Source organism: Taeniopygia guttata, chromosome 1, assembly GCF_048771995.1.
Source record: "Taeniopygia guttata chromosome 1, bTaeGut7.mat, whole genome shotgun sequence".
Taxonomy (NCBI): Eukaryota; Metazoa; Chordata; class Aves; order Passeriformes; family Estrildidae; genus Taeniopygia; species Taeniopygia guttata.
The window spans coordinates 67,509,775-67,534,452 of record NC_133024.1 but is presented as its reverse complement, the minus strand read 5'-3'; the positions used below and the strand labels follow the sequence as shown (position 1 = coordinate 67,534,452).

Genomic DNA, 24,678 nt, shown 5'->3' with positions numbered 1-24,678 from the left:
AGGTTTCTACATGTATTTTATGTGGTAAACTTGTTGCAGATAATTTTTGCTTTCTTCCATTATTTTTGGTGGCTCTTGGAAGGCATTAGCTTTAGGTGCTCAAACAGCTGAGAAAGCTTTTGTGTGTGCTATCTTCTGTTTGCAATTTATAGCAGGTAAATTAGCTGCGTGATAAGATTACTCAGCTGAGATTGAAGTGTCATTTATATCTGTGGGGTTTGATTTTACTTAACTTACTGAGCTTTAATATGAGAATTTGTTTTTCACTAGGTTTCAGAAGGACCCAACGTGGTCAGAAACTGGAGACAGGTATTTACTAAAGCTCTTTCGAGACCACCTTTTCCATCAGGTGACAGAAGCGGGTACTCCTTGGATTGACCTCAGTCACATTATCTCATGTCTTAACAAGGTACACTGTACTTCAGTTAGCTTTTGCACATTTGCTTGGGTTAGCTTTCTTTAAAAGAGTATTCCACTGCAAAGCAGTGGAAGTGCCATTAATTAATGCCATTGGCTTAGCTGGTGGTTATTTTCCCCATTTTGGATTAAAACCATGTATTCACTAAGCTAATATTCCAACATCTATGGATATTTTAAATAAAACTAGTACATGAATATTAAAAATTTGTTAATATAGTGTGAGATACAATATTAACTTTTCGTCCTAGAATGCATTGATTATGTGGATAAGCAATGCTGGTCCCTTTATGCTACTCTGGTCTTTCAACACAGCATAAAGGATCCATAATGCTCCTTTAACTGGGGGAGGTTTCTGCTGGTTGTTCTCACAAAGGATGGTCATAAGGCAAGATCCATTCCTAAACTGTGTTGACTCAAGTAGGAGACAGGAGGGAAACTGCAAAAGAAATTTGTGCAAAATCTTTGCCATCAGGACAGTGCTGGAAAATTTCTGTGACTTAAAATGTTAAGTCCAGTTCTATAATAACTTCCCTAGCCTCTCCAGCCCTTTGTTTTGCAAGGTTGACTTAACAAAGCTATTTGCAGTTTTCTAAGAACTGCACCACTAGCAGAATTTTATCTGAGCACTCTCATGATTAATAGCAGGAGATGTGTGAGAGACCACAAGATCTTCAGTAGATGAAGAACTTGTCTTGCTCCATAAATTAAAAAGTATATGAGCTGATTATTTTTTCATTGGTAGATTGGCTTTCAACTTCTTTTACATTGTGTTGCCAAACTTCAATAGTCCATGGAAGACTAAGATACTGCAACTTTTTTTGTTGTTGCTTGTGTAGCTGCTTGGTAATTTCACTTGCTCTGTAGGGAATGGTGATGCAGACACTGACAATACACAGTTTTAGTGCCCAATATTTTCTAGGACTAGGATAATCAACTTTCTCCTCCAAGAAAAGTAGAATATGTTCAGATCCTTTGATGTGTAATAACTGTGCAGTTAAATATTTTTCTAAAATTGTCAGGGTTTCTAACCTCCTATTAGACCACTGCTGTGCATTTTTTAACCTCCTTTTTATCTTTCTGGTTGGTGTCTGTAATCACTTTAAAAAGGACATTAAAGGGATTGAGGCTAAATCAAAAAGAAAGCATGTTGACATTCAAGTAGGCATTGAAATGCCATCATGATTTGAAAGCAGTGACTCATACAGTACTGTAGCAAGAGGGGACAGTCCTGAATTCATAGGTCAGGTAAGAGACAATGTCAAAGAATGCCTTGTTCTATAAATGTTCATGGCTTACCTTTTCAAACAGAGGCTCTTCTCTTCTGTGGTTGTGGGCTCAGCACACAAAAAATGTAAGATTTACAGAACTCTGCTTTGGAAATACACTCTAAAAAACACTTCAGAAACTGTAGAAGTACTAGTAGGAGTTATATGGACTTTACTGGTACTTGCCAAACACATTCCTTTTGAAAGAAAGCTATTCTGTTGTTTAAAAATCCAAACCAAAAATCTTTCCTTTTCAATGTGGTGTTTTGAACATCTTTTCAGCTGAGAATATGGATTTATGCATCCACAGGAGGAAAGAAAGCCATAAATATTGATGTTTGTAGTTAGCAGTGTGGCTTTCTTAATAGAGAACTTCCATTAGGAAGACCTTCCATTAAGGTAATTCATTAATTTGTTGTATGATGCTAATGGAAATGAACAGTGGACAATATTTCACAAACACCTTATTTGTATTAATATTTTGTAATGGATGTTGGAAAACACTGGTGGTTTTATCCTACTCTACAAAAATTAGAAGCTAATTGGCTTGCTTTCGTCCTTCTGAAACCATTCACAGAGCAGCAGCTTTAAAATGTGGCAGTTCCAGCTTTTAAGGTTACACTCAAAACATTACTTTAGAAGAGAAGTGCAATAAATTGCTGACTTGCTGTGTTGCTTCAGACAGCAGCTAGTGGAACATCTCTGTGACAAATTTCATTGTTTTTCTATTCAGTACAACATTATAATACATACATTTAAACCTGCTCGGGTTGTATTTCCAAAGAATGGGTTGGTAGTGTCATATCTCACTTGTCTCTGCCCCACCTGTTGTATTGGAATAAGAAAGACTGTGATGGAGCTATCTAACTATTGACCAAAACAAAACTACAATAATTCTGCATAATAAGAGAGTCTGACAGTTCTCTATTGATGAACAGTTCTTGCACAGTGAGAAGAACATAAGAAACAGTGATGTAATAGGCTTCAGCATGTAAAGCAGGATATTCCTCTGTTACAAATTAGGATCTAATGGTATATAAAAAAAAGTGCATATTGAATTTGAAAAGTCAGAACAAGCCATGACAAGAAATGTGGAGCAAACATTGATCTTCAACCCCAAATTACCCATTTGGTTGTGGATTATACCAAAGTAATTTTTTCTTTCTAAGGGATTAAATGTACCATACAGCGTAGTTTGTTTCCAGTACTGTCAAAAATGTGAGGTTTGGGTTTCTACCAGTTTTCAGGCTACCTGGGGTCTGATCCATCCATTATCTCATTTCGGAGTGGGCAAGGAGTAAATTACCTACCTGACGTTTAGGCTTGTGGATCATATGTGCAAATGTAATGTCAAATTTAGTTTTGTTCTTCAGGAAGTACATTAAAATTTTGCCAGGCTTTCTACACAGGAAGTATAGCATTACAGGATTCCTAGCTTTGTGGAAAGGGAAGAAAACAATGGTAATCTAGTCCTAAGGTCTGGAATGTCCGTCAGGTTAAGACCAAAATGTCTCGATTTTTTGGCAAGGACGTTGTTGTGATGCGATTCAGATTCTTCCTTGTGTCCTGTTAGTGGATTTGAACTGCACTATAACAATGTACTTGCCAAGAAATTGATTGCTTTTGTTGTTGGGGAAATGTTTTGCCATTTCTTTCACACTTCTTTTATTTTATCTTTTGCATTCTTGTTACAGTTAGATGCTGGTGTGCCAGAAAAAATAAGCCTCATTTCCAGAGATGAGAAGAGTGTACTTGTGGTAACTTACAGCGATTTAAAACGCTGCTTTGAAAATACTTTTCAAGAACTGATTGCAGCCGCAAATGGTCAGTTGTAGTATTTGCTGAAAGCATGCAGGACATTGCTGAGGAACTTAACCTATAGCAAATTGCACTACAGCTGAATTGTTGTTGTCATCTCATTTCACATTTGGGAAACAAACAGGAGATGAGCAAAGCTGCTTGCACTTCAGTCAGGTACACTGTTACTTGAAGGGAAGAATGTTTCACTTATCCTAGAGCAAAGGCTGCCATTGGAGGCTTTATCTGTGAAGAATTTATTTTAGATTAAGGAACACATCAGGTGCATGATGTTCCTACTTTTATTTTTTCCACTTGTATATGCACTAATTTTAATTTTTTTAAGACTTTTCTGATCTCTGAAGTTTTGCCACATTGTATACTTAAGGGAAACTCTTTGCAAGGACATTTCTGGGATACATTTTTGTCACTGAGGATATAGCAAAATTTATTCATTTTTGATATTATTTGCACCCAGAATAGCATAAAGGACCAGGTAAATAATTTAATATAAATTGTGTTCTATTAATGACCGTTTAGTTCATAACCTCTGTAAAAGTGTGTTGTATGCAAGCTCTGTATGCCACCCACTGTTAGCTCAAAGAAATTTGAGAAGGAACAACCTTTTAAAACCAGTCAAGTGAAGTCTTGGTGAATTGACTGAAAAGGAAAGAAAGTCCCCCCTGTCATTCGATTTAAACTTTGTCTAAGCGAAGTGACGAAAACAGCATAATGGGAAATATCTTTCATTTAAGGAGCATATCAAACTTGCTCTAAACACAACCAGCGCCTTTTAAAAACTGTTTGTACATTTTCCTGGTAGTCAGAAGCATTTACATTTATGCAATTTTTTTAATAGATTTTTTTTTAAAGAAATTGTTTAAATGCCTGAAGTTTCAGGAGTGTATTACTTTAGGTTATTTACAGTATAATTTTTGTATAAAGTTCTGTTCTTTGAACCACAGCTTTATTATGGTACGCTACACTGGATACAGATACAAAGACACTGTTAAAAGAAGATTAACTAAACACAGCAGTTGTCTGGCATCAAGAGCTTTTCAAGTTTTACGGCCTGAATCTGGAGGGATAATGATCTGCTGTGCCTTTGCAGTCACTGCTTAGCCCAAAGTAATATTACTTTTGCTAATACTCAACACATGAATATTCCTGAAGTAATTCAGTCTCAAAAGTCTGGAATTTTGCTCCTCAATTACCTTTCTAATTTTTGGACATGCAGTTGTCTCCAAACTTGGGTATTCATGGGATTTCTAGTTAAACACCTACACTTTGATACTGAAGACTGCCAAATATGTAGGAATTTCCTTTCTTAAAGCAGTAGTGAAGACTGTATCTATCCTTTCCCAGCACTGAATGTTTTAATAGCACTGGGTGCTCACCATGAAGAAAATGTGGAAACTCAAAAGGTCAGGACAGACTCTAAGCACTTGCAACTGATGTTACTGACATGAATTTTAATGATTCTCAATATTTGTAGTTTTCAGAGAAGTTTTTAATATTTCTCTGTCCACTTTTATAAGCTTTAAAATGATTCTCCGCCTTGAGACTTGCATCAAGAAAAAAGCAACTCTCTTCACATCGAAAGCTTTGAAGACTAGGGACATGCTTTACACATTTTAGAAAATGTGGTTGAGTCCACATTAAGTAGCATCAGTTGTTGAGTTTAAAAATCAATTATTGTTGCAATTTTAAAAGGAACATAATGTTTAATATTCAAACGATAACAGTTGCCAGAATGTTCTTTTTAATATAAAAGGAACAGGAACTTTGAAAAGTGAACATGCAGAACAGTCTTTTATCATTAGCTCATGTATTTGAGGAAGAGCAGCTGTCTTTTCTATGTTTTTTGACAAATCATATTGTAATTCTTTTGTACAAAAAAAAAGAAGTACTTGTATTCTAGAAGAAATATGGAATGCTTAATTTATAAGCGGGCTGAGGTTTTTTCCAGTATTGTTTTCTTTGAAAATGAAAGGGGATCATCTGTTCAGTTGTGGGGTTTGGGAACCTTTGAAAATTTAATTTGTGGACCAATATTTTGTGGAAGTGTAAGGCAGGGGTAAAATAGGGCTTGAATTCTCATCCTTTTTAGACCAGCACACCCTCTGCAAGACATGTCTAAATTGCAAACCTGTGTGTATTTGCATAATGTCAGTTTGCTTCAGCCCCTAGTAACCTCAGGACTTGGTTTAAAAATAAAAAGGTAGACAGCTAATAAGTTTTCATACATAATGTCAGCCAGAAAATATTTGGTGTCAGGTAATACATAAAATTAAAAAGAAGTTGAGCTTTGTTTTCTATTTATTTTATTTGGTCTGTATTTGGGAATGATTTGAACAGTCTGAAGTTCAGCTTGGGTGTTTTTTTGGGGAGAGCCCTTCTACCCCATTTTAATTCCATTTAGAAGGTTGTCCTAAAGTTGTAGTTTGATCCATTCATAGGAAGAACTGTGTATCTGTATTTAAAAGAAGAGTCACCAGGATGTGCCCTCCCAGATGGGAAATTTATTTCTGACCTTCCTATTTTTTACAGCTAAAAGCACAGAAGGGACAACCTTTGAAATCATCTGATGTTGGTCATTTTAATTTTTGTACCTGTTTTAAATTTTGTTGCTGTATTTACTATATTGTAAATATTTTGTTGAGGGTACCTATGTATTTTTGATTTGCCCTTGTTTCAGTAATTCAGGTGTCAACTGCTTCCCCTAAAAAGCACCAGTATGTTAAGTTCTAATGTCATGATCCCAGTATGTGTTACTCATCTTTAATCCTGTTTTCATTGTTCATGTGTACAGCAGTATTTTTAATAAAGAATACCAGAAGTAACGTGGCCTTATTTTGACATTGTGAAGTTCTGAATTTGGATGCAGGGTTTTTCACCTTTGGTGGTGGAATTTTCTTTCATTATGTCTCATACTTCTTTTGTATTCATTCTGTCTGCAATGCAGAGTTTAAACAAATAGGAGTCACAAATTGTGTTTAGTGCTTGCCACTTAGAGTGTATCAGATGTCTTAAAACTGAGATATATTGTTCACTAGAATTGTATTAATGCATATTTCTGTAACTCCCAAGTCAAATCCCATCTGCATCAGTTTGATCAGGTCTGCTTTCCTCGACAAGCCCTCCTTTTGAAAACTCTGCTCAAGTACCCTTACTTCCACGTTTCTTGAGCTTTTTTTGCTCAGTAACAAAGTGTATTAATTTCTCTGAGAATTTGCACATGGAGTTGCAATAACCTCATTTCACAGATTTTTTTTTTTTTCAGTATTTTAACCAGCAAAGGTTCAATGATTTTTTGGTGGGATAAAGTCTCCTATATCCATTCAATGCTGACCATGCTTATGGAAGATGTAATTTTGTGTCATATATTGTGGATTGTCAATAATCCCTTCATGTATTTAACATGGAGTCATTATTGCTAAAATTGCAGTGTTTTAGGAATGTTATTATATAAGCTGCATTGTTTGATTGATGCACCTATCCAGTCTCCAGTTGCCTCCTTAGTAATGTGCAGCTGCAGAACTCCTGCAGCAACAGATGATCCCATTGTGTTCTGCTTTCCCAGAGAAAGTTTCATCTCCACTTCCTTCCAGCACTTGGAGAGCCCCTCAGATGACTGAATGGTGTTTAGCAGAGAACACTTGATTGAAGATCTCTGTGGAGGCAGCATCCCCAGCTTTGGATGGATGGGGTTGGGGATGTGGAGATTCTCTGAAGAAAAGCGTCACTACCCAGGCCTAAGGTGCTGCCTGCTGTCACAGTAGCTTCAGACCAGACTTTGGTGGGGACACCTTAGCTCTGTTTGCTGTCCTTTTCTCTGGCGTGCATCTTCTAGCTGCTGAAGAAACCAGGAATGGTGGGTGATTGGCTGGATGTTTGTCTCCATGTGCTGTTTTGTTTTCCCCCACCATGAAACCTTGCCTCTCCCAGAGGCTGAGTTGAATTTTTGTCTCTAGACAGCAGTAAGCTCTTCCCACACAGGGAACAGTAACAGGTGTCTGTCACTGTAGCTCCTTTGCTGTATGAGAAGTGTGCCTTCCTTCTTTGTGATTATTCCATGTTCTCCTTTGCTCACAAAATCAGCCTGTGGGACGGATGTGTGCCAGATGTTTGTGCTGACTTGTGTGCCACAGCAGTTGTTGACACAGGCAGAACTCTGATTTTTTTTTCAAAAGCAAACTTTATTATATGAATTTAGTAGTCAAACACATTATATAAAGACAGAAAATGCAAGACAAAATAGGAGTTCTTCACATCTGAAGACACTTGGGGGTTCATACAAAAGTAATCTTTGTAGTCCAGTTTTCTTAAATATTTATGCACAAAAGCATATTTATATATTTACACTGTGCAAACATGTCCTTTAAGATGCATCACCCTGAAACTATTCTTGCTCAGTTCTAGTAACAAAAGCTTACTGAAACTTTTGTCTTGGTCAAGGTCAAATGTATTTTACCAACAAGAGACAGTGCAATAGATACTTAAAACTGATGATCTCTTGTGCAGAGATATCTAGCTCAGAAGGAGTAGTACATATTTATTTTGCTTGAATATCAAAAATAGTTTTTATTTGTAAATATTCAAAAGGTCATTTGCCTTAAAGTCTGTTAGTGGCTTACATTCACAGCTCTTTAGCTGAATTCTGAGAAAGCAAGAGATCATATAATATGTAGCATTTGAGTTAATACATATTTTAGTAGACCACAAGAAGCTGACATTGGGCTGTAATTCATTTGGCAGATATCAGTGCTACTGTGTTAAAAGTCCAACTCTCATTTCAGTACTGCCTTCAAAGGTGAAAGGAAATGGGTGCATCCTAATGCTTCTCAAGCAAAGAACACTCCTGACTTTTCTTAGATGTTTTACAAAAGTCTGCTGCAAATGAATGATACATTTTTATTCCTCTATATTCTAGTAACTTAACATGGAAATTTAGGTGTCTTCATAGAAAAGCTGCCCTAACTTTACAGGTTGTCTTGTAATTTCTAACTAATCTCTTCAAACTCTCTAGTGATCAATTAAAGTTTGTGCAGTCTAGTAGCCATCCTGTCTTTTCAGACAGATTCCCATAAATAAAATACAATCAGTGCAGTGTTAGTAGGTCTGTGAGGTTTTGTGGACAGAGCTTGGCTTTTAACTTATCTACCGTGTGGTTTGGTTCCAGTGTGTGCATGTTGACTTACTCACAAAGTGCAAAACTTCATTTACTTGGTTTCAGCAGGATTGTCCAAACTGAATTGGTATGTATTCCCTGTCATTACAACCCTGAATCTGGTCTCATCTTTCCTCTATCCTTGCCAGTTGTGTTTAGCAACACATTTTAAATTCTTGCCTTGCAAGGCTTCCTACTGTGTCTACCATCTGGAGCAGTAAGATCCATATAATGCCTCATCCCCAATTAGCTTATTCAGATTCTCCAGAGCATCAGCTCTCCCACAAGTTTCTCAAAGTAGTTTTTATAAAAAAAACCAGTTTGTGGTCTGTTTCTAGTTTCTATCTTCTTGAAGGCTCCTTTATTTTCCAGCGCAACACATACTCCAGGCATGGGGTGCAAATACCTCAGTGCCTGGTGCAGATTCCCAGCTCTCTAGGGCTCCCATCTGCCTCTCCCAGTCAGGACAGAAGTGACTCAAGTCTGAGCAGAGGCTGTAATAATGGCCTTCCAGGTTTTCCTGGATGCAGAAGCGCTTGGCATTTTTAGCGAAAGTTATTGGTGTTGAGCATTTGGGAAAGTCAAGGTTTATATTTTGCTGTATTTTGAATATGTGTGCTGTGGTCTGTAGAAAAGCAGACCACTGGGATTAAGCCAATGATAACTTTTCAAGTTTTATGATAATTAAAATAATTTGGGTCAGAGTTTTTAAACTGATAGTGTTTCATGAGAACCTGCATGTTTAGATCTTGGCCTAGAAGTACTTAAACCGGTGGCTGAGAATAGTGGACAACAGAATTGTAGTCGGGAGGAGGAGAACGGCTGGCAATCACTTTCTCCAGCATTGCATAACCACAGGTGTGTCTTCGCTTGGAGTCACTGAGCTGGTCACAGCTGAAACTGCAGAAGCTTCTTGGCTTGGTTATTCCAGAAAGCACTGACTCCTTGCTCCTGCTGGCACCTTTAATGCTGTAATAGAGCAGTGTGATTGTGAGCTTTCTTAACATGTATAGATTTTTGTTTAAGTGACTTGACCAAAGCTAGGTCACAAGTTAATTCTTACATGGTGGCAAGGGCACTGATGCAGATCGACTCGCTCCATGGGAGTGCAGCACAGAGGAATGAAGGAGCCCTCCTGCGTTCCCTGTGAGTCCCCTTTAAATGGGTGCTGGGAGTGAACATCGCTGTTAGAAGTGTTCCTGCATTGTATCAGTCTTGCTGCTTGAGGGGAGCAATGGACTGCTTAGCCTAAGCTCTAATTTCTCATTTGTGGCACGTGCTGGGGAGTGAAACTTTATTGCAGGGTGGAGTAGTGGGGAGTGTCTGGCAGCTCTGCTGGTGTTGAGGCAGTGTATCCCCATATCTAAATGTTTCTTCCTAAGGAAACTGAGGGTTTTGAGCAGGAGTGAAGTGATGAGAAGTCTCAAGCATTGAGGCAAAAGTAGAAAACTACTAATGTAGGTGTTCCCAAAGCCTAATGCTGGGATGAATTTCTAATACAAAGGGCTGATGTTTGTGAGGAAGGGCATGAGGTCTGGCTATCTGCTCTTTTTTGGCTTCTTTTGTCAGCTGCCATGAACTGCTGGTTTGAATTAGAATTTTCCTGTCCCTTAAAAGGACCAGTCATCTTGTAGGCTGCCTTTTATAAGATGCCCTTATTAAGAGGGGTTTCATGTCTTCTGGGCAAAACCACTTTTAAAGGCATTGTTTGCCTTACGGCACTTTCTCACCAGTATTCAGAGATCACAGTGCTTACAAGGGCTCTTTCAGTAATGAAGAAGATTAGGGCAAATAGAATTTTTGCACCATGGAACTTGGATACCAAAGATTTATCTGTAGGCAAAGGACAAGCCAGAGCATTTTTCCATCACTGTTTACATCTGAAATCCTAAAGTAAACATGTTGGACCACAGTGTCTAAAATTAGATTTCCTCCCCTGTATTTTTATAAGTTCATGGACAATCCACTCCTCTCCATTTATAAGGTCAGAAACGTTGGCAGCCCTAGTCTTGAATGTCTTGAAGACATTCAAAGCATCTGTTGAGGCTTGCAGAGCCTTGTGGACTATCTTCTTGCCAATCTAGGAATGTAAATTGGAAACTGTGTTTAGTTGGTCTTTAATTGGGATTGTTTGTTGGAGGAAATGGCTGCTGGTTTCTTGCCTTGTTCAGGACCAGAGTGAGGTTAGAGGCTGGCTGCAGCTTTTGAGATGCTTGTTCCAGCTCATAGGAGGTGGAATTCTTGCTGTTTTTCTGGCTTTGTAATTTACACTGACTCAAGGGTTTGCCTCAGCCCAAGCATTTTGGCTTACTTGGGTTGGGCTTTTTCACCACTACTGAAAAGCTAGAAAAGGGTTGCACTTGGGATCCTTTGTACCTGTGAAGGAGCACAGCTCAGAAAACTGCCCCCAGACCTTTCTACCGGGGTCTTTTACCTGAGGCCTTATATTAGGAAAAATCTACTTCTCTTCCTGCTGTTCGGAATATAATTTTTCATCTCAGTGGCATTAGCAAGTCCGAGACACGTTGCAACCATTTGTGTTTCATGCTCCTGGCCACCACCTGGGCCTAAGGAGCTCACCAGGGTTTGGGCTGATGCTCTTTCCTATAGTGAAACCAAGGGTGAGCTTTGGCATTAGTGCCTTTCCCTAGGCAGGAAAGTGGAAGCCCAAGAAGGGGGTGCCTCGCCAGGGTCAGTGGGGTACCCCTGCACTCTCAGGTTGGCTCCATGCTCTGCTCTACCCTGGGCCTGGCTCGCGGCTTGGTCACACTGAGAAAGCACTACTGCACATGCTGGCTCTCTCCTGCAGACAAGTGATCAGTTTCCTCTGAAACAAACCCTTGGAGAGCTTCTGGAGACAGGTAGGGTGCTCTGGCTTTGGCTCCTTCCACACTATGCAGTTCTTCAGCTCTTCCCAGTCTGAATCTTCCAGTGTTTTGTTACAGCAAAGGAATCTAACTGTAGGTAAGCTGCTGCCAAAGGGAGGTGAAATCCTTCCTCAGCCTGGTGCTGGCACCAGCGGCCCTGACCGTGAGCTGCTGCTGCTCACTCAGAAACTGTTCTGACAGTCTGGCAACCTGAATCAGCTGCCTGCAGGAAAAGCCAAGCTGAAATGTCAGCACAAGAGTGAGCACAGGAGCATAGAGCAGGATGCCTGCAATGCGAGGAAAGAAGCAGGACTGTACATCTGCTTAAATCAGTTTCCATGTCTCAAAACCCTCCAGGCTCCGCCTTGCTCAGTACAAATTTTAGGGGTATTTATTTACTGCTCCAATTAATTTTAAGTAAAGGATGCTTAGCTAAGATGCTACCACTTTTAGGAATGTGTGCAGACTGAAGGGTCACTGCCGGCATTCACATCCATGAGTGCATTTTGGCACAGCGCTACAGTACCACTTGTTTAGCTTGCAGGCCAGATGACCTTGTATGATCTCAGTCAACCACTCTGTTTTCCCAAGGATTTGCATTCTAGCAGTCACTGTTCAGTTCAATTCTTTTTCTTATCCAAGCATTCCTTTTCTTTCTGCATTTGATAATACCCCTTAAAGCACTTCTGGAGGGATGCTTGGGACACCCTCCATGCATTCTGTGCCATGCAAAGAAAAAGGTATTTCATAAATTTTGTCTGGGGAGGTTGCCTAGTTGTCTCTGTGGCTGACAGCAGCCTTCAGAAAAAATGGGTTAAACCACTTCTAGGGAACATTACATCCTTTGGACCCCTGTAATATCCACATACACTCCAAGCTCTCCAGTCCCTGGCTCCTCCAAAGACAGGATGCCACAACAGAGTGGCATAAAGTACCATAAAACTGCTCAGGAGTGTATTTTCTGCAAGGTCAAGGCAGGAGAAAGGGTTTCCCAGCATTTGTTTGGAGTGGCTTGCATTGCCCTGTCTTTGCCACGCATGAGCAGCTTTGCCACTGCAGGCTGCTGCCAGCAGCACGTTTACCCAGCCGTGCTTTCCAGCCCTGCGAGCGCGCGCGCTCTCCTACACGTATTTCTGTGCGTTCAACCAACGCCCCCTAAGTCGCTGGAATTTTTCGTGAAGTGAGGCCTCTGCCTTGACCGCACGTTTCAGCCAGCTCTGATTGTTCTTTGAGACAATGCTACACCTCCCAGCCTGCCCAACTGCAAGGCACTGACAAGTTTGGCGCTGGCAGGATGGCAGGCTGGCCTTGACCTCCTGCCAGCATGAGATGAACGATGGGCTGGGTCTGGGCAGTCTCCGGGCTGGCTGAGAGCAGTGAGCTGAAAGCAGGACACTGCCAGCTTTGCAGCGGCTGGGAACTGATACAGCGCCGGCACTGAGAAAATAAACACTTCCCATTTACAGAGAGTTCATGTCAGTGCAACTCATTTCTTAGAGCAGCCCTAGTTCCCTGCTTGGGCAGCTGTCAGGAATTAGGTGGAGGAAGATGGCCAATATATTCAAGTGCTTAAAGGCAGGAAGAGAAGTGAGGCCCTCACATCCATCTATTGTAAATTTGCCACTTTAGCATCCTGAGCCCATGGGTGTTAAATGGGCCATGCTTAGCTGAGTCATGGAAAAGAAGGGCAAAAACAAGCACAGGGGGCCTTGTCCCAGCTGGGGTGCCCTTGGGACTTGCAGAAACAACTGCAAATCCTTCACAGCCACACGTTTCTCCTCCCCTGTTATTAAGGGCTTGTTTCGTACGGTTACCTGCCTCCTACCTCAGTTCAGTGCTCTCTGACACTCTGGCATTAAATTGAGCATTAGGTAGATCAATAAGTGCTAATAAATCATATTGCTGATGTGCATCGAAGGGGTTGAGGGTTATTTGCTTCCTCAAAGATATAGGTGTGGAGGATGATTGACTGCTGATTAAACAAAGCAGGACACACCTCAGCAAGAGTGTTTGCAGGGACTGGGGCCACCTCAGCTACTTTCATACGGCATGATTTAACACAGGACCTTGAATTCTCCTTTGCCATCTAAAACCTGAGAAGGGAATGTAAAATACAGACCCAAAGAGTGTCCGTTTCTGCTTGCTGCCTGTCCATGTGAAGCGTTTCAGTTCTTCTGGAGCCAGCACCATCCCACTGTCTGCTTGATAATCCTTGAAAAAAAAAGAAAGATGCAGTCCTGTTAGGTGTTAACTGTATTTTACAAAGGACTCAGTTCCTTTTTGGTCTGATTTCCAGCATCCTTATGGTCAATCATATTGAGACAACTCTAGGAGGCAGTAGCTATGTGCACAGCAGTGCACAGGTATTTAATGGTGGCTTTCCAAACCACCCGTGCCTTGCGGTGCAGCAGGCAGGTAATGTTAATGCAGATCCAGGGTGCTAGAAGCAAAGTGTCTACATGTAGTCTGAGGGTCTGGCCAGCCACCAGTTCAACCCTGTGAGGACCACTGTGCCTTTCCCACCTCCTGCTGCTTAATGCCTTCTACTGAGTTGCTAAAAGCTTGCCCAGCCTCTTAGCCAGGCCTGTCCCTACCAGGATCGGGTGTGTGTCCCATTGTTAGACGTGGCTCCAGCTTGTCCATCTGTTAACAGGTCTTGTTCCTACCAAGAATCCTTGGATGGAAAAGGGACCCACAGTCCTCCTTTGTGCACTACTGTTCAGATGAAAATGAAGATTCAAGGGATTTTAAGTGTCTCTCCCACACTGGTGAAATTCAGGTGGGATTCTGGTAGCTATACCTTGCAGACCTACGGGAACTGACCACTTCTTGTCAGGGAAGGAGAGTTTGCAGCCCATGACATGGCCAGCAAGGATCTCTGACCCTAATTTGTAGGTCAGTGGGATAACCTCTTGTTGCAAGCTAATCCTGGACCTTGTATCAGTTAGAGCTGACAAAGCAGTAACCCCCTCATCCTGATTATCCCTGTATAAACCTGTCACATAAATAAAAAGAAATACATGGCATATAATTTGGCCCAGGAGTCACTTACATTAAATACAAGCGTTTTCTTCATGGGAAGCTCTTCAAATGTCTTTATACGCTGGGGGGGGTTTATTTTGAAAGTGTTTACGTATCTGTTCAGCAAGAGAAAGAGGACAATTTTTGGTGAGAGTATGAAGTGCACAAGCAGGAAGTGTTGGGTATTTCTCTGTTTCTTTAGGCGGTTCCCAGCTGTCTTTGAGGCAGGTTGTACAAAAGGGACTTGTTAACCAGACCCCACCCAAATCTCACTCCCCAGTCCTGGGGTACACACAGCTGTGACTCTCACAGTGCCTGTGCCCTGTGACCTGCAGGTCCCTCTGGGCAGGGGCACTTCAAAAAGCCACAGCAGTGGGTGACTCGGCAACTGGTGGAACACTCAGGCTACTCGTGGGCTGTCTCTGAGTGTTTTCTCCCACCCAGGACTATGCAGCGATCTACCACCCCCAACAAACAGACACAGTCTTAATCTTGCTGATCTCACCTGACATTTTCGGTGCTTTCACAACTTGAGCTTGTAACAGGAAAATTTTCATTGCACAAAGGATCAGATGCAGAGGGAGACCCACTTTCTGTTGTAAATATTGTGCTGAGGGGTATGTAGTCTTTACCTTCCTAAATGTAAACAAGAAATAAAAGCCTTATTCCTGGGTCCACGTGGGCAGTTGCCCCTGCCTCAGTGACAGCATGCAGTTCTGACATTAATACCTGCTGGACATTTGCTTGCAGCAGGTCGCCCAGCTTTTTCACCAGCTCGGAGAACCGTGGCCTGTCATTGGGGTTGCTCTGCCAGCAGTCCAGCATGATTTGGTAACTGTGAGGACAACAGCAAAGTGAGCACACGGTGGGGTTACAGCTCTGTTTGATCCAAGTCTTTGACATCTTGTCATTGATAGACAGACATAGGTAGGTAACTCCTAACCTGCTTGGTTTTACAAAGATTCTCTCTAACACCATCGAGCCCTCTTCCTAAAAGTAAAGCAGTAAACTTCCCACAAAAAAGAAAACCTTCCTGCAACATCCTAGAAGTCCACATCAAAAGGATAATTGAGGCAACCAGTCATACTTCCTTTTTTTCATTCCTAATTAAGCATTAAACCTTTGTATTAAACATCTATTAACTGGCAATGTTTAGGTTAAAGTATCCTAAAGGCATCCTAAGATGACTTATATGGATGTGTCACTTCCTTGTATTGGTTGAGCCGAGCTTTCCTTCCTGCAATAAAATATGTGGAAGAGACAAAAAAAAAAAGCTCTTATCTACTGTCACTAGGATAATAAAATTAGTCAATGGGCAATACTTCCAGATAGGCATGGCTGGCTTGCATCCTTTTCTTCTGCTATAACTAATTTTTTGTAACTGTTGCTATTTAGAGTCATGACATAGCACTCCAAGACACCCGCACGTACTTGATTTTGCCTCCAGAGGTAAAATACCCTGGACATGTTCATGGTCCTCAATGATTTGTATCACAGGGTGAATGTTCAGTGTGTTGAATGTGCCTTCCCAGGCAAGGTGCTCTGTCCTGACCCGCCTTGGTCTCCAAAAAAAGGTGCTGGCCATGCAGTAGCAGCTTGAGACTGCACCTGAAGGCAGGGGAGCAGGGAGTGACGGCTGACGTGGCAGTAAGGACTCAGACAACCCGGGCGGGGTGGCTGCGGGTCCCCGTCACCTTCCTCTGCCATCAGACAGGGTGTACAGGAAAGGGTGGACCCTCATTACCCGAGTGATTGCGAGGAAGCCTCCACTGTCACTTCCTAAGTCAAGATGATGTTAATAATGTCACATTTCTCCAGCACTTATCTCTCTGCATGTCAGTAAATATTAAAGCAAGCAAGGAATGAATGACCTTCCTCCTCCTCCTCCTCCTTGCTCAGCTTCCCTCAGAGCACAGCTCTGGTGATGCACTGGGCTCAGGTCCTTGTTGCCCCCTACCCTCTGGGAGAGTCAGGGGCCAGGGTGGGGCGTGCACAAGAAGATACCGATGGAGGATTGGGTTGTTTTTCATTAGGCTGGCACAGGGTACTTTTAGAGGCTGGAACATCCTCTGCAGGGCAGCCCAGGAGGGTGGGCAGTGGTACACAAGGCAAGCAAAGGCATCTTACATCTCCGCAGTTGCTTGCTCTGGGGCTCGCATTCTTGTGCCTTCCTTCAGCCTGCTGCAGAAATCCTCATCTATTTGGACTCCGGGGTAAGGAGAAGCACCTGGAAGTGACATTGGGAGAATAGACACATGCCTTGGGTACTTGTTACCTCGCTGTGGCCCTATGCATCTCCCTCAATTGCTTGGGGTGTGCATCATCAGGTTGCAGAGCTGGGGGTCAGGGGGTGCCCCCCTGCAGGGTTTGGCCCTGCTGTCTGCCACAGGCAGGGAATTGCTGCTGGTTGTGCTCCAGGCCCCAGTCTTTGGAGGGGGGGTAAGATCAAGGCCACAGCTATTGGTGGTGCTTTCCTAGCCTGAATAGAAAAAATGCACATGAATTTCATTTGAACACTATCCCTTGAAAAGCCAATTTGGACTACTCCAAATTCTAGTGAGCACAATATGAACAAACCTCAAATTCCCAAAATCACCTTGAAAAAATTGAAACAATTGTTTTAAATGAGGTCACAGTACATTTTCATTGTTTTTCTATTTTCTGTGTTTTTCAGATGCAGCCTGATTGTATTGTTGGTCTTTTTTTTTTTTTCTTTTTTTTTTTTTCTGTAGACAAAAAAAAGTCAGGAAAAGGGAAAATGAAAGGGGAAAAAAAAAGACCTTTCATAGAGTCAGAGAGTCACCAGGTTCAAGGAGCTGAGGCTTTAAGAAAAAAATGGCAGGTAGTATGAGGCTGACCATAAAATCACAAGAGTTGGCAGGCTGACCAACAACACGTATTTAAACTAATAAATGATTGATTGTCCTGAGAATTGTATGGTATTGTTTCCTCTGCTGTTTGCCTCTTTTGTCAGCCTCTGTGTTGAACTCAATTAAGATTCTTCTATTCTGACAGTCATTGTTGTTCCCACTCAGTGTACATTTTGTATCCTGCCTTTTCCACATGAAAGAAAGGGAAAAAAAGGCTTCACCAGGTTTTCATTTCAGATTGCATGCTCTAGTTCATCCTGCGGCATCGGTGCAGATGCTTTTTGCCTGCTGTGTCCAGTAGCCTGGGTGAGGGGGGTGCTGGATCCCTCCTGGGCTGGGGGGACCTCCTGGACTCAGGCTGGAAAGGGGGGTGACAGGATCTGAGACATGCAAACTGTGGGTTTGGCTTCCTTGCTCCCACAAGAGGAATAAGAAGCTTTTGAGAGAGCACTCAGCTTATGGCACTTGGTGTCTTGAATGTTGTCTATGGCACAGCAGATGGTGCCTTGGTCTTGGGCAGCCAGAATCACAGCTCTGTGTTATCCCACAGGGTTCCACATTCAATTAAAAGGCTTTAAAAATTGCCTGATTTTCCTGGCTAGTGCCATCAGTCAGACAAAGCACTGTGACTGCTCTGGCTATGCTGCCCTGTGTCCTCTGCCAAGGCTTTCTACAGGGAAAAGTGGGAAGCCTGGGTACTGCCCATGGCAGAAGCAGCTGGTAAAGTTCTCAGACAGCTGTGCTATCCTTTGAGGCTTTCACCTTGGCAAATGAACTTTCAGCACTCTTAAAAGCACCAAAATTTCTAGTTCACAGGGGCATGATAATCCCTCTGCTTCTGATTTAGGTCTTTCTGAAACACCTGCCAAAAGATCATTGAAGGTAATGGATGTTTTCCCCAAGCTGCAGTACCCACTCCTGTCAAGCTCCTGGGGTGCAGAGTTAACATACCCAAGGAAAATATCTCCCACAGCAAGACCCCAAAGGACCACACGTCGCTTTTTGTATTGTAGATTTTATCAAATATGGATTCAGGAGCCATCCACTTGAGAGGAAGTCGAGCCTGGAGTAAAAGGGACAAATCTGACTATTATTTTCAAAGCCTGAAAGATTTTAATCATAGATGAATCAACTATATATTGTTATGTAAATAATTACCATTCAGGCAGGAACCTGTGGGATTTCCTTACAGGCAGTCAAGATAAACCCACCCTCATTCATACGCTTAATAAATTGTTGAAGTAAAACACTTTAAAAAAAATATGTGGAACAAAACACCAGACATTGGAAACCTGTGACCAGGCCTTTTCTTTTCAGGGATGTGGGAGTGTGTAGGAGCAGAGGTCTCTTGCCAGCATCCTAGAGACAGGGCAGAAAGCCCTGCATGGAAGCATCAATCATTCTGTAATGGTATTGGAGATATTCTGGGGGAAATTTTCAGAGCCAGAATTGCAGGAGCACATCAGCAACCCTTGAAACCCCCTCAGCACAGGTTGTTAGGGTCTCCTGCAGTACCAAAGCTATGTGAACATTTCCCAGCTAATTTGCAATGCTGTAGACCCTGGAAGCTATTTACAGATGTGGGAATAGCTGGCAGGTGGGTGAGACCTCCAGAAAGAGACTTTCTGCATGACTGCAATGTCTGCACCAAATTCCCATGGCGTGGCTGGGTGCAAGCACAGGGCAGGACTGGCAGGGCAGTCACTGCTGCTCTCTGCAGCGGGGGCAAAAAAACAAATAGGTGCTGGAGGAGCAAGTCCTGCTCAGCTGCTCCACAATGGTGCCACTGGGGGGTACACACCTTCTTTTGGAAGGGCTGTTTTCCTTGAAGGAAGTTTACAGAGTAAGGGGGTTATGGTGAGCCAGCCAAGAAATGTCCAAAAAACAGAGTATTAACAGGGCAAAGCTGTGAAGCAGTTACCATGTATAAGCCTTACATGAGGATTGAAATGCTTCCCAGACCCACAGCACATCTGGACAGCTCATCTTCACATAAAAACCATGTCAGCTTTTGAGTTCTTAAATTCGGGAAACGTGAATGTCTACAAAACGTTTTGGTGGACAGTTTGAAATGACATGTTATAAACATTTGAGTAAATAAACAGCATCTTGACTTACATCTCCTTTTCTCACATAATCAGGATTTTTATAAATATCTCTTGCGAGGCCAAAATCACAGATCTTCACAACGTTGTTTTCAGATAAAAGGATGTTTCTGGCTGCCAGGTCACGATGAATGCACTATAATAAAACAGTTTCACAATCAAACTGCGTTTCCTTATTCCTGCCCACAAAGATCCTGCCTCCCATATCCTTTAAAAAAGTTATAATTATTATTATTTTTTTATTATATGTAATTTTTTAGAGAAGTTGTCTGTAGTTTACATGAAGTTACTGTAAACAGCAGTAATTATTTTTTTAAAAATTACTAAGTCCAGAAAGTGACAAATTTGTAAGCCCTTTGACATTTGCAGGGCAAGAGCTGAATCATTTGGAGCTTCCTAATATATGTTGAAATTAAAGAAAATCCTACCACACCCAAAAGATCTTGCCCAAATGAATGAGCTTGACCCACTGCCTTCAGCCATGATCCTGTGTTTATGGACTATGGATACTTGGATAAACACAGTTATATTTATAATGCCAAGAGGAAAACGGCTCTTCCTTTGGGACCTCTCCCAAGGAAGGTGTCACTACAATGTAGACATGATTTCACCTCTGAATCCTGTCCTTCTGCAGTGAAAAACCCTCAGTGCAAAACTCACCTTTCTGGAGGAGAGGAACTCCATGCCTCTGGCCACCTGAAAGCTGTAAGAGATCAGATCCTCCATAGTGAGGGGCAACTTGTACAGGTCATCAGCATCTGCAGAGATGGAAAGCAGGGTTTGTAACAAAGATAGCTCACAGGCAATTGTTTTCCCCTTTTCCTACAGACCCCATTATTCCCATAAATTCAGTCTTTATGGAGGGGTATTTGAAGGTCAGCCTACTGTCACTGGAAACAAAAATAGTGCTTGCTTTACTCCCCATGCTTTGGACACTGCTGTGTTTTCCCCAAAGATAAGGAGCAGTCAGAACAAACAATCACACATTTTCCTGTCAGATTTAGTAACCCTGGAAATAATCTTTTTTTAAATCTTCTCCCCTCTGGACATGACCCTCTGAGCATCTCCCACGGATGTTTATTAGGGTGATAAATGAGGAAAAAAATTTCAGAGATTCACAGTATGTTGTAAAAATATCACAGTCCATGTAGGAACAGGAAGGAATTAATACCTACCCTCCTCGTCCTCCTCCACATCACTCAGACTTTTATCTTCCTGGAACCCAGAGCTCGCAAAACTCTCCCTGCTGGTGACACTGGCCAGCCTTTGTTTTTTGCTTTCCACTGGCTCAACATCCTTTTTCATTGGCTCTCCCTGCAGAGAGGAGTCCTTCAAACAAAAAGAGAAGAGGTGCTGCATCAGAGCAGTGTGGGGGGTGGGGAGGAACCGAGCCAGACTGCCGATGTCTTTCTGCCAGGCTGGTGGTCTCTGTCATGTGTGGTCACATCTCTCATGGGCAGGGGTGTCCAGTGCCACTGTGTTGTGCAGGGGCTGGTGGCAGGGCTGTGGTCCACCAAGTCATCATCCCCAGAGGGCAGAAATTTGGTGGCTTGGGAGCACCAGCACATGATTTTGGGGTAACCAGGGCAGTGGGCTATCTCTGCTGCAGCGAGGATTTGCAGGGTGTATGGATAGACCTGGCTGCTGGCTGTGCCTCAGCCTGAAATGAGACATCTGGAAGGGCCCATTTCTCTCCAGCAGACAGAGAAGGGCATAAAGAAGTGAGTTGGGAAGGTTGTGCTCATAATGGAGGTATTCCAGACCTCTCAGACCTTTGGTCTCAACCTGCTTTTAAGACATCTGTCTCTATGTCCCTGCACAGGGTTTGGTGTGTGCTTGTAAGCCCTTTCCATGAGGTGTTTAAAACAGCTGCTGTTGGAAGTGTTTGCCTCTCTTCAATGCCTTAATCCAATGCTATCTTCTTTTGGACAATCTTGTGATGATTTAATGGAACACATGCAACACTGTTTGGAAAAAGCTCTTTCACTGCTACCTGTAGAGCAGCCTGGCTGCCTGGCCATACTCTTGCTCCCTCTTACTTTTCTTCTTGTCCTGCAACCATCTCTATTCCCTGTGCATGCTGGTGCAGAGCCAAACTTCCACCTCCTTCCTGCCCAGGCAACCTTCCCAAGGGTGCTGGAGCACTGGATGTGGGAACAGGGTTTGGGAATGCCTCCACTCAGCATGGACCCTGCCCAGCCATGCTGCCTGCTGAGCATCCCACTATGTAGGAGGAGCCAGCTGCTGTGTCTCATGGGGAGTACAACATGGACAGCCTTGGGAACAGAGACTCAGCAAAGGCCTTTCAGAGGGGGATGTCCTGTCAGGGGGGCTCTCCCACAGAGCCCTCCCAAAAAAAAAATCCCTGAGATGCTGCTGAGCTTTTGGCACAGCTGAGCAGAGGTTTTGAGACCTGGTGTTCTGTATCCAGGCTCCTAAGTCTCATGTCAGAGCCCTGGATCATTTGGAGGATTTTTTCTGGAAAAATTTGAATTTTCTGGGGCATTTGGATTTAGGTTTGTTATAAGAAACACATCAGGAGTTTGATTCAGAGGGCTGTGGGATGTGAGGACAAGCCTCTAGTCTCTTTTCCTCTTGATAGCTCTTCTCCTCACACAATAATAAGATTACTTGTAAATCTCTGAATATTGGGCTGTCTTGGGACATGAGATTTGTTATTATCTTGTTTGTGCTCCCAGTAGTACTGAAATAAGTGGGCAAAACCACTTCCTTTGTCTTTGCTGACCTCAAGCTCACCAGGAATGGGTTCATCAAAAGCAGGGCAAGAGCACATGGGGACATTTTGGATAGGATCCACTTTCCTTGGCTGTAGATGGCTCCAGCCAAATTAGTCACAGCAGTGTCCTTGCACAGTCAGTGAGGGAGAGGTGAATCCTTTCTTGGCACAACACATCCCACACCAAATATTAATATAGGTCAGGTGAACTTCATATTTCATCCAAATGTCATTTCTCTCCTTTGGTAGAGGAGAGTCTGAGGAGACCAGCTCAGAGCTGACATCTACATTCCCAACGCTTACATCAGGCAAGATGAACCCTACCAGGACCATCTGCCTCCTCACCTTGTTAGGGCAGAAAAGATTCCTTTTGCTCTTCAGATAGTTTGATAAATTCCCGTACTTGCAGTATTCAACAATCACCATCAGAGGCCCTGGGCAATTAAATAGACAAACAAACAAACAAACAAACAAAAACATTTTGATCAGCATAAAGCAATAAAAGGTGGCATCAGTTCTGAGAACTGCCCATAATTACATACCCATAACTACAACTTGAGTCCAGAATAACTGGCAACATGTCCTAAAGAACTAGAAGGCTGCTTGAAGGACACTGCACATAATCAAAACAATACTGCTTCTGGAAATTAGGGCAGGGCCTAATTTTGGAAAGCTGGGTCTTGAGTTTGGGTCCTGAGGGACACTCTGTTTCCTCTTTGGGCAGTTCAGACTGGAGTCTCACAGCCCACACACACTTGTTGAACTAAAATAGGTGAATAGGTGACATATCTAAAACAAACACTCTCCCATACTGGTCTTTTGATTTTCTTAGTGTGGTATCATGGAGGATTTTACAACAGCTGCATTGTGATTCAGGGCCAGCAGCTGATATCCCTTGTTCCCAGCCTCTCCAGATCATGTTTGAGTTTGAGCAGTGGAGTGAAGGAGATAAAGGACAGCAAGTGGCATATTCCTAAGTTCACATTTCATATATTAATACTAAAAGAGAGTTTAAAGAGTGGAAATGTTTAACCACTTCATTAAATGACTGAAAATCTCATTTTCTTTTCCTCTTTTTTTCTTTTTTTTTTTCCCACCAAGTACAGGATTAACTTGAATACAAAAGCTCCTAACATGGCCTCTGGATGAAAAACAACATGGGTCACTGGCTGTTATTGGGAGATAATCCAAACCCATTTTCAGAACAGTGCAGATTTTTTTACCTCCATTTTTTGTGCAAGCTCCCAGCAAATTAACAATGTTGAGATGATGACCAATGTGGATTAGGATTTTCAGCTCTGTCATCAGTGCTTTGTACTCACTTGCTGTGGCTCCTTCTGTAAATACAAAATAAAAAGTAAATGTGAAAAGGCAAAGTACTGGTCCTGCTGAGCTGTACCATTTCTCGTTACTTTCCACTGAAATAATCTCCATTACTGGATGTACTTCTTGTATTGCTGTTCTCTCCCTATTCCTCCCTGCTCAGCATCCTCTTGGTTGCAATAAAACCCATAAAAAGAGTCAGGCTCAACTTCCTCCCAGTAGATTCCATCCTATTCAGAACTGAGATTTTTTTTTTTCATGAATAGTTCTGATGTTTCAGCCAAAAAAAAAATATGAAAGAACAAATAAAAAGGGATTTCAAGATGGTAATTAATTCTATCTAGAACTGGTTTTGTCAGACCTGTCTTCAGCGATCTAAGGGTTATATGCTACCCTGAACTAATTAACATTTTAAGGGGTCAGTGGCAAGAGCAAAGTATTTCCAGAAGCTGCTGCAGCCATCAAGTTTAGCTATCTGTATAAGAGAAATATGAACTACCCCTGGGTGATGCCTGCCTGGTTCTTTTCATTATGTAGGAAGCCTGGAGATAGATTAGGGAAGTAAATATGAATTGGTTAAAGTGAAGTGACTGCATCTCACCCTTACCAGTCATGGTCAATAATAATAGGAATGACATAAGAAATCCCTCAAATAGATCCAAAACATTCTATTTAGTGTTGAGTGAAATTTCTCATTTCCCCTGAGCAATTTTTTTTTTCCTGCAGGATTTGATTTTGTTAAGAAAACAAGAAAAAACCATATTGCTTTGTGTAGGCCCAAAAGGAATTCTTCAGTTTAGTGACACCAAGACAAGCAGAACAATCCTGTGGAAAAAACCCTTGAGCTGGATCTTAAAAGGCTTAGTTTCAACACCTGAATGGAAAGTTTTTCTTGGTGTCCCTGGCAAAACTTGTCTTCTACTTGGGGATCTGCTATTTGCTTGTATGGGTGGTGACACCTCTCCTCCACCACATGGGAATTCTGTGAGAATAAGGCCTAATGAATGACTGCTGAGTTCCTGCATAATCTAGTGAGGACACAAGGAATGAGGCAGATCTCCCTGTGCTTTAGGTGAGATACTAAAGATATGAAAGGCCTGGTC

General features: G+C 42.2%; 2 protein-coding genes across 15 annotated transcripts in view; one reads left to right on the top strand and one right to left on the bottom strand.

The window, feature by feature from the left end:
- Window positions 1-24,678, top strand: part of PAN3 (poly(A) specific ribonuclease subunit PAN3) — a 118,624-nt gene that overhangs the window by 71,881 nt on the left and 22,065 nt on the right. For 4 of the 14 annotated variants that reach the window (XM_072930406.1, XM_030274801.4, XM_030274790.4 and 1 more), the window contains 2 exons: window positions 271-409; window positions 3,380-6,325. The exons of 1 other annotated variant lie outside the window; for it this stretch is intronic. In XM_072930406.1, coding sequence (XP_072786507.1) covers window positions 271-378 — 108 coding nt within the window. In that variant the 3' untranslated portion in view covers window positions 379-409; window positions 3,380-6,325. Of the gene's footprint in view, window positions 1-270; window positions 410-1,527; window positions 6,326-7,065; window positions 15,814-24,678 lie in introns of those variants that run through there. 9 more of the 14 variants (XM_072930419.1, XM_030274792.4, XM_030274819.4 and 6 more) reach the window with 5 other exon arrangements.
- FLT1 (fms related receptor tyrosine kinase 1) overlaps window positions 7,661-24,678 on the bottom strand; it is a 107,882-nt gene continuing 90,864 nt past the window's right edge. Inside the window, exons 19-30 of the mRNA XM_002192895.7 lie at window positions 23,476-23,589; window positions 22,598-22,686; window positions 20,691-20,844; window positions 20,176-20,273; window positions 19,529-19,651; window positions 18,362-18,473; window positions 16,668-16,767; window positions 15,270-15,375; window positions 15,046-15,176; window positions 14,572-14,656; window positions 13,639-13,730; window positions 7,661-9,621 (exon numbers count right to left, since the gene is read on the bottom strand). Of these exons, the coding sequence (XP_002192931.6) occupies window positions 9,417-9,621; window positions 13,639-13,730; window positions 14,572-14,656; window positions 15,046-15,176; window positions 15,270-15,375; window positions 16,668-16,767; window positions 18,362-18,473; window positions 19,529-19,651; window positions 20,176-20,273; window positions 20,691-20,844; window positions 22,598-22,686; window positions 23,476-23,589 (1,409 nt within the window). The 3' untranslated portion in view covers window positions 7,661-9,416. The remainder of the gene's footprint in view (window positions 9,622-13,638; window positions 13,731-14,571; window positions 14,657-15,045; window positions 15,177-15,269; window positions 15,376-16,667; window positions 16,768-18,361; window positions 18,474-19,528; window positions 19,652-20,175; window positions 20,274-20,690; window positions 20,845-22,597; window positions 22,687-23,475; window positions 23,590-24,678) is intronic.